At 37.7% G+C, this 14152-nt stretch overlaps 1 protein-coding gene across 2 annotated transcripts in view; it reads left to right on the forward strand.

The window, feature by feature from the left end:
* The window catches only part of NAB2 (NGFI-A binding protein 2), a 120354-nt gene extending 107134 nt beyond the window's left edge, over positions 1 to 13220 (forward strand). For both annotated transcript variants that reach the window (XM_044083656.1, XM_044083657.1), the window contains exons 6-7: positions 5854 to 6060; positions 7742 to 13220. In XM_044083656.1, the coding sequence (XP_043939591.1) occupies positions 5854 to 6060; positions 7742 to 7860 (326 nt within the window). In that variant the 3' untranslated portion in view covers positions 7861 to 13220. The remainder of the gene's footprint in view (positions 1 to 5853; positions 6061 to 7741) is intronic.
* The last annotated feature ends 932 nt before the right edge of the window (positions 13221 to 14152 follow it).

Raw genomic sequence — 14152 nt, forward strand, 5'->3', positions numbered from 1 at the left:
TCCTTGTCAGCTTTCCATACTCCTCTGCTGACATGCTGCCTGCTCACCCTGACAAACTAAGCTAACAAAAGAAATAAAACAATTGTGACTTGAACTCTGAGTATTCACCACTTGGCTGTTTTAGAGTACAAAACACCTTCAAAGCTCACTGTACACAAGCTACAGGATTCACTCTACCCACACCACTACAAGCCAGTTAGTATTTGCCAACTGATTAATATGTGATGTGGATATACCACCAGTGCCCCAACACTTAATATGTGATGCCTGTGCCCTGGCCTAGCAATCAAGGAGCCACAATCCTCACCACTAACACCAGACAGGGTGTCTCATATATGAGGAAAGGATAACAAATACACACAGTAAAGTGCAATTTCCCTTAAGAGCACACAGAGATCTCAGTCAGTCCAGGGCTGGTCGCTCCCTTGCTCCTCAGGTCCCCAATACGACTCCCCACTGGCACAGCTATAGGGTCCAGATCTCAGCCTAGCTAGGCAAGCTAAAATCTCCAGCAATCTCTCTGTCCAACCAATGCTTCGTGTCCCTGCCTAAGTAGCTGACACACACACACTTTGAGATAAGAGGTGATACAACCACACAGACACTTCTGGGGAAGGCTGGCACAGGTTCTCCAGCTGTGCCCCTTTTACCCAGACTATACGATAGTACTACTTGCCACCAACCAGCTAATATTTATCAGCTACCCAAAGGCCCTTAAAAGGGTGTCCAATTATTACCGTGCAATATTATTATCCAATTGGTAAATGTGACTAAACAGTCAAGCTTATTTGGAGTGACTTAGAAATTAAACTCTATAAATATGCAATGAACTTACTTATCTCTACACAAACCAGCCACAGTTAAAAGGTTTTAAAATATTTAATAACAAATAATTAAAACCACAAGACAATACTTTCTACTATACAGTGCTAGTCAAAAGTTCAGAGATCACACAGAAATACTTAAAAAATTCAGTAGTACAGTTCTGACATCACAGAAAAACACTTAGTCTAATATTTCTAGTTCTAGCTATCACTAAAAGAAAACACAAGTCTAAGATAACTTACATAAGACAACAGGCAGAGTGCTGATTAGTTGGATGATCAAGACAAAAATGCTTAATGCCTTCTGATTCTCTCTGTTTAAATTGAAACTGCAGCTCTTATAAACATTGCATCATTTATTTTACACTTTCCTGGAGTTCCCAGGATACACATTAACTGGATTTACATTCTTAACATCTCCCTTTTGTTATCTTGCAGCTGGTCAGGAACAGAGCAATAAAAATACATTTGCATGTTTAAATCTAGCAATTTAACTCTTGGTTAAAACAATAGAAATAATTTCTTCATCTAGACTTTTCGGCACCACATTTAAGACAACAAGCCTGTAGTTTACATTCATATTTACAAGTGAAAGAATTATCTGCAAAATTCTATCTGGCTAGGCTGGCAGCCTTCACCCTTTTCTACCAGTCTTCACAGATCTGTTGGGGGAGTTCACTGTTCATGCAGGGAACAATGGAGGTACCCGGACAGGTATGACTGTGAGGAAAGGTTTGCCTGATCTAAACCTGAAAGGTGGATTATTTTTGGATGTCTGTGCTGCTAATGGATTATCCATAACAAATATTGTGTTCAAACATTGGGATGCTTGTGAGTAAACTTGGCACCAGAGACCCTTGGGCCAGATAATTTAATGGATGACATTATAGTCATATTAGTATAACTGGGACCATTTGTTATGGATTGGTTATGGATACTCAAATTAAGAGAGGTGTTTTGCTGTTCAATGGTCATCTCTCTTATGGAGAGTTGGGTCAGATAGCTGAGGGGGGCAGCTGAACAGATATAGGAGACCAAGATATATAGTGAGGGTATCCTAGAAACATGTAGCTAGTGCCTCTGTGCATGAATAATTCCTCCAGAGGAGCTTCTCTGTATGCCTGAGGATATTAGAGACATGCAGTCTGACGGGATCTGGTTCAAAACTTCAACAGCTAAGACAGTGGCAAGATACTGTGGCTAAAAAGTGGTCAGCACATGTCACTGGGGTAACCCTAGGATGCACTGCTAGACAACAGAGGTAAGGGAAAGTGTCAGATTCAATTAAGAGGTCTTCCTTCCAGTGCTAGAATGGAGTCTCTAGATTTCACTGATAGGTGTCACCAAGTCAGGAGAACAGCAGCTACAGCAGTAACCAAAGCAAATGCTTTGATATAGCAGGAGTTTGGCAACACTATGAGGAATTAATTTCAGAGATTTCCAAATCAGTTTTGGCAAACTATCAAGTGACTTGGGTGGGTGAGGTGGGTACTGACCAGGCTATTCTCAGCAAGGGTAGAGAAATGTTGACTTTGACTAGGGGCATTGATGAGAGGTGGAAGAAACATGTAGAGGAATTATTGGACCTGATGATCATACCCTCCTCTGAGAAGGTAGCATCAGAAGCAGGTGGTGAAATTTGATCCATTTCAATGATCACTACAATGATTATACATTTCTAGTGGGGCAAATACTGCCAGAGTTGCTTAGATCTGACTAGAAATGCTGAAGGCATTGGACATTGTTGGGGTACCATGATTAACATGTCTTTATAGTGTTGTGTGGAAGGATTAGACACTACCTCTCAAATGTTAAACAAGGGACGTGATCCCAAATTCTAAAAAGGGGGGACAGGAGGGTGTTTTCCAGTTGTAAAGGTATCACACCCCTCAGCCTCATAGAAGAGCTTATGATATGCTAAGGTACGGGAAAAAAGACTTTTCCAACAGTGAAGCCTTTGATTTAGGAGAAGCAATGTGAATCTTTGTCCTGGTTATGGAACATTAGATGCATTTTTTTTTTGTCTTTCCACAAGTATAGGAGAAATCGTGGGAGTTTGCAAGTAAGTCTACATGTGATTTGGACTTGGAGAATTCATATGACTGTGTACATTAAAACATCTTATGGGAAATGCTACAACAGTATGGATCTCACAGCCACTATAACATGACAAATTTGGTCCCTGTATTTGAGGAATGAAACTTGGTTCCATATTCCTGGCATCAAGAAGAACATGCTCAAGGTGGTCATAGGTCTATAAGAAAGGTATTTCTTGCCTCCCCTCCTGTTTGTGATTTTCATGGACAGGGTATAAAGGCATAGCCAAAGTTAAGACGGCACCCACTTTGGGGATGTGAGGTTTTATCTTTGTTATTTGCAGATGAAGTTGCTCTCTTACCTCAAATGACTATGATTTCCACTGTGCACCGGAACAATCTGCTGCCGAGTGTAAAGTTATCAGGGTGAAAATCAGCACCTCCAAATAAAATCCATTGTTTTCTCTCTCTGCTAAAAAGAGTGAACTGCTCTCTGCATGTGGGAGGCAGATACTTCAGTGGGAAGAGTTTAAGTATCTTAACATCTTGCCTGTGAGTGGGTGAAGGTAGAAAATACTGGGAGATTGACCAACAGATGGGTGCAGCATCGGCAGTACTGAAAGTATTGCAGTAGGGAACCATGAAATGGATCAAGGCACAAAACTCATAGATTACCAGTCAGTTAGTGTCCCCTCCTTCACCTCTGGTCATTAGTTCTGAGTAGTGACTAAAAGGATCAGACTACAGATAGAAGCAGCAGAAATGATGTACCTTTACAGGGTAGGTTGCTCTCTCTCTCTCTCTCTGTCTTTCTCTCTCCGTGATAGAGATGTATGTATAAATATGTAACTACATAAACTATTCTAAACACATTTCTCTCTAGTGTAGAAAGTGGTTACTATGTATGAACTGTCATATGTAATGGTGTAAACAATTCAAAAGTGCTTTTTTGTCTCTAATCCAGGAAGTGGTTACTGCTTATCAGTTATCACATATAAACAGGAATCATATGTGGTTTTTAAATGTGTATTACTTAAGGGTAGACAAATAGTAGAGAATGCTTGTTCAACTTTATTAAGTGGCTTTGTATAAGCTTTGAACTGCCTCATTATCTATCAGCTGTAATTTAATTATACTTCCATTGTATTACTAATGAATCTGTGTACCTATTTATTATTACATATTGCTATCACTGTATTACCTTTGTGCCTGGGACTCGGACAAAAATGGTCTTAGCCCAGTTACTCATACCTAGGTGTTAAATGCTGAACTTGATGATCTAGGAGGATTTTGGGGTACCCTTACTGCTTCGTCATATTGGGAGGTATCAGCCAAGGTACTTTAAGCAGCCTGTGATGAGGCCTCATAGACATCTGCCAAGAGAGGTTATCTGTCATTGCCCATTAGGAAGAAACCCCAGGGCAGACTCAGGATACATTGGAGACCCAGAATACATCAGACTGCTGCTGGGGAAAGAGAAGTCTGATCTATTGCCAACCTCACCATTTCAAATGGATTAGAAATTGAATTAATTAATTAATTAATTAATTAATGATTATTACATATTTTGACATCCTGGTATATTTAAAGTATGTCAGAAAAATCTGACTATAAAAATAACAGGAAGGAATGTTGAGGCCTTACAAACAGCTTTTCCAAGTGAGCATCTTATATCATCTTTCCAAAAGAAAAGTGTACCTTTCCCCACAAAACCAAGACAAACCATAGCATCTTGGTAGAAGTCTTGGTAGTACCTGAAAAGTGTCAGCAAGTATAATTTTGATGGTATCAGTTTAGTTTCTTGAATCCCATTTTCTCAATTCCAAACTGTTAGATGTAGCAGACTGTGTGGTATGGCAAATTTAGGCAGTATCCGACATATGGCCAAATGAAGTTTTACGTGAGGCTGCATTTCCCCTTAATATTATGCAACCTACACAGAAATGATGTGTGATTATGTGTTATTGTGTGTGTGTGTTTGTGTGTGTGTGTGTGTGTGTGTGTGTGTGTGTGTGTGTGTGTGTGTGTGTGTGTGTGTGTGTGTGTGTGTGTGTGCTGCACCACTAATTCAATGACTGTTCAGTATACTGGTATACTTGTAAAGAAAGCATCACAATTAGAGCAATGGTAACACTATACAAGCAAAACAATTTAGCTCTCAGAGACATCAAATTTACAAACTAACTGATAGAAAGGGATCAGCTTTTATCCTGCTATCCCACTGAATATCAAATCTTACTTTTTTTGCCATTTAAAATGAAAGCATAAGCAGATAAAATCTAGTGACTACTGTGTAGCATGTAATTGTGAATGTCGCTGAGAATGTTTGTTTAATCACTTGACACTTGCAGCTTCAGTCTTACACAGCAAATATAATTAATGCTGCATGCAGACAGGAATAAGGTTTCAGTGGAGAGAATAACTGGATACGTATGGTTCTTCGTCAGTCACTTATACAACACAGTACACTAGTAACAGTACTCCTCTGTCAGTATAAAATACTTAGGGACTTCTTATGTATCAATGAAAGAAAGTCATTATATACACGCCAAACAGCAAAAGCACATAGTTTTCCTAAATTATATTGTATATTTTGTACAGACACTTTGGTTTCCATTGCCAAAAATGACAGAGCAACACAAACTTCTACTTCAACAAATAACTCCCACATAGGAAATGCCATGGCTGAATGTCAGCATGTGCCCTTGAAAATGAAACTTGAGAATATGTGTGTGTAAGGTAATTTCCACAATACTTTGCTAGTACCAACACACTGCTTTATCTCAAGACAGGGAAACCATGACCATCTAGAAGTCAGACATTATACGTTGACAAATAAAGAGCTGGTACTTCTATAATGGCATTACCAAACACTCAGTTGATGATCAGCTGCATCAAAGTGAAGAAAAACAATAAAAAAATGATACTATAAATAAACACAAAAGAGACTGACATTCAGTGTATAACTAGGACTCTCTTCTCTTTCTTTTCAGGTTCTGCACCATGCACTAGGCTTTCTCCTTCTTCACCTAAAACCTCATCAGACATCACGATCCATCTCCCTCCACACAGCAGCTGGAGTAGACATCTCTTGCAGCAGACACTGATGGATGAGGGATTACGTCTGGCTAGGCTGGTGTCACATGAACGAATTGGGCGACTCAGTCCCTGTCCTCAAACAGCAAAAGCCCAAATCACAGGTTTAGTGCAATTTTTCTATTTGTATACTCCACCACCACCACTATTTCTATCAAGAAAAACAATAAAATTCATGAAAAGGCTTAGTGGTTAAGATTTTCTTTTAAGTTATGTTGGTGATGTGGGGGTGAAGCTTCCTGTGTCTTTTTGCCTTATCTCTTATGAGATGTAGTAATCTAGTTTTTGACAGTCAGGGATTCCCAAAGTGGTTTTCTGATGCTTTGTTTAAACTAATTGCACTGCAGCTGCTAAGAGAAAAAAACTGTCATGACAAAAATCTGCCAAGCTGATAAACAGCCTCTGGATTACTGTAGAACGCAGGCATTTGTGGAAAAGGTCCTTTTAGACAGATTGGAAAAGGGAAAAAAAGCTGAGCTGTTTACCAACCTGTTTTCAGGACAGTGAACTGCAATTATTTTTTTCTGAACATGAAGGAGGTACATTGCCTCCCTGGGTGAGTACAGCGGGTGAGTCATGACAGTGAGTTGTCATCAGCAGTAATGCTACATAGCTGGCATTGGAGGGCTGCAATTTGTTAGGTAAGAGCAGACAGTTAATCTGTAAATCTCACAAAATGGTGTTGCAGGAATAAAAGTACTTCCTAGGTATTAAGTAAAAAAAAAGTATTTAATTAAAATCAAATTAATATACACTCTCCTCACAATGTCTGCATAATACAGTTGCAAAAAACTTCCCAAAGTAATGTATTATTATTTCAGATAATAGTGACAGCAGCCTCAAACTAAAGGAAGGAAAGAAAGCTTTAAGAAGTGAAAGCACAATTTTACAACACAAACTTCCTCTTTATAGCAGCTACTAAAAATAACAACAGATGGCTCTCAACTCCCACATTACTTCCTGTGAGTGCTCACACTGTTGAGCTGTAGGCGGGTCTGCGTCTGTTAGGGGGTGGTATGAGACAAGAGTAGGTAGCAGGAGGGGGATGTATACTTTTTTAACCATGGAATACTAAACATGATGTAAACAGGAAATTATTAGCTCATTGGGGAATTTTTTACGACCATTTATTTTGCTAATATTTCCCTGTGCAGTCTGTTTTTAACAAATGATAAACATGCATAAAAGATGACAGAATAAAGTATTAATGGTTGTGCAAGGAAGGTAAAGAGCTCAGATCACTGGTGAATGACAGAGGGCTGACAGCATCAAAGAGTATGAAATATTAAGGGATGATGGTACAAATTAAGTCAAGGTTCTAATTCATGTAAATACTAAAAGAATTATCAGTAGTAATACTCAGTCATGCCTAAGGTTTGTTCTGTGATCTAAAAGAAATCTAAAAATACTGTGATTTCTAAGGGATGGTAGTGTTTATATAAAATAGTATTTTAATGTATTTACCCCTCTCTCCAAATACAGCAATGAAAAAAAGCAGTGCTACTTCCACATATGTCTTATTTCTACTTTGGTGATACAAGCACTGAAACAGCAGATTATGTGAAATATAAATTATTGATGGTGCTGTAGCCAGGAACAACACATTAAAGGATGAGATATATACAGAGAGGTTACAACTTGTAATTCCCTTTATTAGAGTAAAGACTTGCTAGACGGTGAAGCAGGGAAGGGAATGCTGTGTAATGCTTGAGGCAGTTCTATTATGTACTCTGATATCACTGAAATCTGCTAAGTTGTGTGTGCTTGTGTTTCTGGATTTTACAGAGTTGGAAAACGGAACATTAGATGCTGGTCAGGTGTCCTCCATCCCTCCAGCTGCAACAGCAGAACGCAGAAAAAGCACCAAAGAAGAACAGGAAACCAACAGGCAGCATTATCCCTAAGAAGAAAAGGAATGAAGGGGAATGAGAAGATTCCAACCTCTGTGCAAAATTAATATTAACTAAGCAATAACTGTGTTATTTGTCTTGTAGTATATTAAATAGGAAGATGCAGTTTAGCCAGGTGACAATACAATGTTAGTAGATACAGGTAGAATCTTATTTTAACTTAACTGCATTTATTTGCACTGACTTTGTCCAAATATAAGCTGGAGTCCACTGTAGTAGGAAAACATATAGTATTGCACAACATAAAACTGGGCACATCCCAGACTCATAGTAGCTGTCAGCTCGTAGACTATATATAGGTAGTAGATCAAGGAGTATAATTTTTAGATGTTGCCTGCTGCCACAAAACTCTGCAAGTAAGTAAACTACCACCCCAAAAGGGAAAAACAGTGTTCTTGCTGGGTTTTCAGAATATATTCAAGAGCAAAGGCATGTTATCCGGTACAGGTCTACACTTGGAACTGTGTGCTGTCTGTGGAACCACCATATTGTTGGTTCTACAGACAGCACACAGTACACCTTTAGTACTTATTCTATAAAATATATATATGTGCTCTATCTCTGGCACTAGTATGACTTAAACATTCTGCCTACATACACTGGAGTGTAGTTAAGATTTCTAAACAAAGAAGTATTCATATTTATTGTATTTTTGCCAGTTCCAACGTTATTAAGGACAAGATAAAGGAAAACTCTTTTCAAAGCAAAGCTGGAAGCAGATTTAAGAGTTAAGGTTTCAGTCATAAAACCACATGAGCTTTACAAATACATTCATGAAAATGGCTAAGTACCTGTTACACTTGCCAAACTTGTATGGCACATGCTGCCACATTCATGTTTTTGTATTATGGAGCACAAGTTGCTTGACAGCACTTTGTCATTATTTGTATGTTTGGTAAGTCAGTACCACTTCTGCATTTAGTGCCCTTTACTGTTATTTGCACATGCTGCAAATAGTCCAGTAATATGCATAATATTTACAAAAAACAGTAATGGGTATCACATATAACAGTGACAACCAACCTCCATACACAAGGACTTAGGAGAGTTAAATCATCACCCTATGCTATTTTATGTGAAAACTCATCTGGAGAGAAATGAACATTCAACTATTCCATCTTCACTAAGGACATTTTTTAGTAATGCCTAACTGAACATCTTATTCCTAAGGTTTTACAAGTATGATGGCTTGTAAGATTGATTCCCCAATCTAAAATGAAGAGTTCAATATTTTCCCTATAGTTCTCTAACTCACAACAAGCTCTTTCTGCTCAAAGTACACCACGGTCCCTAGCTCCTGGTTCTGTCCTAACAGTTGGTGATGTATGACTTTTCTAATTGTAAGACTACTATTACCTGTTAAGTAATTAATGATAATGAGGAACAATGCATAAAAATATTATTTCATTTTATGATTACCCACTTAACCAGTTTCAGGGTTTTGGGAAGTTGGGGCCTCAAGCAGCTCTTAGCAAGTATAACATAGACAAACCAATGCTGAATGAAGCACAGAATATCCCAGGACACCATACTCGCATACAGTGTGTACACCTAATGACACTTTGGTAGATCACCAATTCACAGACAGCCTTTCTTTGTGATATGGCAGGAATCCTGAAAAGCCAATGAAAATCTACACAACAGATACAAATTCTGCAAAAACACAAAACAAATTACAGCACAAAACTGGAGAATCATGCATTAGATAGAGATAACAATGCTAAATGCTGTGTTTGACTGTGGCATCTACATGAAAGCAGTTTGCAACACTAATTTGTGAGCAGTGGAATGTCTGGAGAGGGCTCTTCTGCTGTCATAATAACCATCTGTTGTTGAAGACATTGCTACTTTGATGTCTGCAGATATTGTGCTCACCTATGTTTTGCTGAGCAAAACACTGGTATTTCTGGGGCTTCAGAGGCATCCTTGCTGCATTTGCTGTTTTTCATCCACAGTGTTACACCCATAAGTCTTTGTCTTCCCTACACAGTATGTGCTACAATTTACAGTTCTGTAAATTGCAGACATTGATGCTTAAATTCATCCACATACCTACTTTGCACCTGTCCTCTTCCAGGTATGCCGTAGTGTATGCTGACAAACTACAGAACTGTTATACTTTTTCCAAATTGCGAAGAGCTCTGTTGTGTGTTTTTATACTATCTACCAGCCTTACCCATTTGCAGAACACATTTATGAATCACAGTCTATGTGAAGAAGATATGCATTGCTAGAAAATTCTGTGCCCAGAAGTTACCTCCGTGTTACAGTGTTTTATCTTGGTGACAATATATCAGTGCTTTATATGCATCCGTTGTGTTCTATCTAAGACCTAGTAACCAGCACAAGACAGAAATATTCCTGTTTAATGGAGAACCATTCATCAAAACATACATACAGACAATTATAATTTAGTCATAATAAAACTGCTGAGAAAATACTGATACCAAACACAACTTTTCTGAAGAATACTGGATCCACTGCTAATTTAAAATACACACAGACTTTTGTTATAGCACATTGAAATGGACACATATATTTTCTCTCATGTGCGTTTACACATACACACATGCACGTGCGCGTGCACCTATGCCACATTCAGATACATTTTAATCTATGAGAGTAAAATATGACTAAGCGGCACATAAATGGGGAATTGTTTGGTCTGTCTACTTAGCAGGGCAGGAGTCCTACATATGTGATAGACAGATTAGCCACCACAGCATTTAAGGAACTGAAACACCATATTAAGCAAACAGCTCATATTTTTATAGTGAGTTATGTCAGTATAACAATTTTTGTCTCCTCTAATATTGACTACAACAGGTAGGAACACATAACCTAATCACTGAGCATGCTGCATCGACTATTCTGCAATTGTACTTTTTGGTACCTAAGTAAATGCGCTAGGTGTAGGTTCTTCTTTTCAGGAGTAACCATGGACCTCTGGCTGAGTGATTTACTCATAGGCAAAGGGAGACTGAGAGAATCAGTTCCCAAGAAAAGACTGTAGTGCCCAGTAGAGGTCATTTGGATTATACAACTTCTGTATTCTGCATCTCTCTCTCTCTCCTCACTTCCTGACCAGAGGTGCTTTTTTTTCCCATGAGTCAAGGGAGTAGGTATGGAGAGGGTAGGCAACATCTTCTGTATGTGCAGTGTATACTTTCAGCCTTTTAATTTATCAATTTGTGGCTCTAACATCCCTGACTAGTCCACAACACAATAAAGTTACTTAAAAAACATCACCTATAATGTGTACTTAAGTATATAACGTATACAAAAAAATCTAGACAACATAGCTGAAAATAAAGTCCTTCTTGAACTCTGAATAGATCAATGGCATGTCACTATAAACAACAATTTACTAATATTATTCCTCATGATAACTGTAAGTGACACTGCAAATATCCAAACCACTTCTATGAAATTATGATAAAGAATAAGATTAGGTAAACCATGAAAGCATGAAACAATATCAGGTTAACATATAATGTTTGCTGTAACGTGGTAATTTACTATTTTAGGTACTTTCTCCTCTCATTTTTTTAGTATATATGTTTTGCAGACAAAACAACATTGCTACTTTAATTATCCACTTACTAATGGTTCATGCCTGCATGATGTTTGAGATAATATTAATGGTCTGAGCTGGAATTAAGATGGAGTTCTGGGGTTCAAGTTTGTTAAAACAATTTTACATTAGGTTGAAAGATGCTCTGTCTATTTCACCTCATAAAAGATAGGCAACAAACTCAGGAGAAATGTTCCCTTTTTGTGTTGTTATTGACCTGGTATGACAAAAAAGTGAAATGATGGTGCTACAACATCCTACTAAGCTGCGGCAACATGTGATTATCTAAAAAATGTTTATTTTATGTTATGTTTCTTGGAACCTGGTGAGTTTCAAATCCACTCAGAAACAGTTTAATGAAGACTGAATTATATGCTTAGTTTTTGCTCCTGACCCCCTACTTTTTGCAGGCAAAGTTGTGTTTTCTTTAACAGACCCCCACCTGACAACTAATAATCAACAGCAGAGCTTACTTTACTCTACTATCACAGCATTATTTCATCCATTGAGTATTTCATATCTGCTTCAATTAGTGCCATCTGCTTTTTTAGCAAACAAAATTGATTTTTTACAGCCAAAATTGATGACATAATGTTTAAGAAACAGATGAAAGAAATCTGTTTATGCTAGAATTTATTTTTAAATGCCCCTTCCATGCTTGTGAAAATGCCATGCAATTGTCACATGCTTGCTTTGACATCATGTCTTGAAAGCTATGTACCTTTTTGTACCTTTCTGGGCACTTCACAAGTGAAATGCATTTTACATCTTTTTCCAATTAACAATTTTTAAGGAGCAACTTAAACAGATGCCGTCTAATTCTGCTTTGCACTTTTGTCAACAATCGTAGCATCTCTTGAAACATCCTACCTTAAAATACAGGAATATGAGGTTCATGGCTAGGAATTTCTCATTGGATGGAGATGAGATACATTAAAGATTCAGCATACCCATCTCCTTTGAAAGGGTGAAAACAATAACTGAGAACCTGACACAGGCATACAGAAGCGTGAAGTTTACGGCTGTTTACAGCTGTCCTTTCAAAGGCAGTGCTGCAGGTTGTGAAAATAGCTGTTGCATGCTCACTGTCCAGACTGCAAAATGTAGAATCCTGGCAACCTTAGTGTGGAGAAACAAAAGTGAGGAAAATCTACGCAAAGTAATGAAAAAAGTATGACTAGCTGCCTTTATGGCTTGTACAAACAGTGTATCTGGTCAGCCAGTACACAAACTAAATGAAAACTTCCAATGCACTCCCATTTTCTGACAAAACACCAGGGGTATGATCACTACTTTTGAAGAGACTCTTATAGTGGAGTCGCAGTCATAAAAGAACTCCAAATTTAATACATGGTCACCACTTAGATTCATATGTGCTCAAGTTCTCTGTTGCATTGTGATTTTTCCCTTTGTCTGCTTATCTCGGATCATCAGTAAAGAGGGACTTAATATTCTTATTTGGACTACCTGACTATCCAGATGTGATTAGTAATTATTGTATCTGAATAAGTATCCATGCTGTCATAACAAAATTCACTCTAATGTGGAACAGGATGGCAGGAATCATGTTTTCATTTCAAAACACTGAGCTGCTGTGTCTTTTACTATAGGAAGGTATGTGATGCAGCAAAAGGTCATAACTCATATCTGGTCAACTGAGAGGATTGCCTATTTGCCAGGTTTCAGGATTACATTTTAAGCATTAGCCATTTTTATTTGTGGCATTGTACAGTAGATTATTTATTTTGTTATTTTAAAATAAACTTTATTTTCTAGCCTACAGAGTGTGACTGTAATCATTTGTTAACATGAGATAAGTAAACATGATGTGTACATTCAATTTATTTGCAAGATGTAGAAATGAGATTTCTTAACAGAAAATGGCAAACTGAAACAAGAGAAATGTCATCCAACATTTTATGGATTTAATTCCTTTTCCAGAATAGTTCCATAGAGAACATGTAAGAGTTCATGATTTGGGAAACAAATATACATTTAATAATATCGAATTTTGAAATCAATCCATTATCAAATAGATTCAGATACTATTTACAACAGCAACATTAACCTAGTTTTTTACTCCCAAGGCTTCTTTGGTTCTGAGGATGGTGATGTCATGTCCAGAAGCCACTTTTTTTTTTTTTTTTTGTAGAGGCTGCACTCAGCTATTTTAATATGCCACATTTGTGGCCGCAAACAGAAGGCAATAATTTGGTAATGCATTCTTGATTCCTACATTTGCTGATACATTAGTAGCTTTATACAGACTTAGGAATGGGGTCCATTCCCATCATGGCATTAGAAACCCAAAGCAAATAGAGAAATTAAATCAGCAGAAACCATATTGTGCAACAGCTCTCCAGATGGAAGTATTTCTTCCAAGAGCAAAACAAAAGTTCTTGCAAGGCTTTGCTCCCAGCTATGACACAGCTTGTCAAAGACATTATTTCCTAGATGCAAACCATAGTTACAAGTTAAACTGAAATGTGCACAGCTGAGCATAAATGTAGATCTAATGCCAGGGATGAAATGAATATAATGAATACTACAGAATAAAAGGTTTCAGCATGAAATGCTGACTGCACAGGCTTGCAAGCCTGTGCTGCTGACCAATGAACTTCTGTCTGCTAAATGATTTATATTAGATCTAAAACTCAACAACATACCAAACTTAAAAAAATGACAAGAGTCTTTGAATTACAGCCCAGTCAT

Source organism: Protopterus annectens, chromosome 9.part0 (assembly GCF_019279795.1).
Source record: "Protopterus annectens isolate FY-2018-M chromosome 9.part0, PAN1.0, whole genome shotgun sequence".
In the NCBI taxonomy this organism is placed as follows: domain Eukaryota; kingdom Metazoa; phylum Chordata; order Ceratodontiformes; family Protopteridae; genus Protopterus; species Protopterus annectens.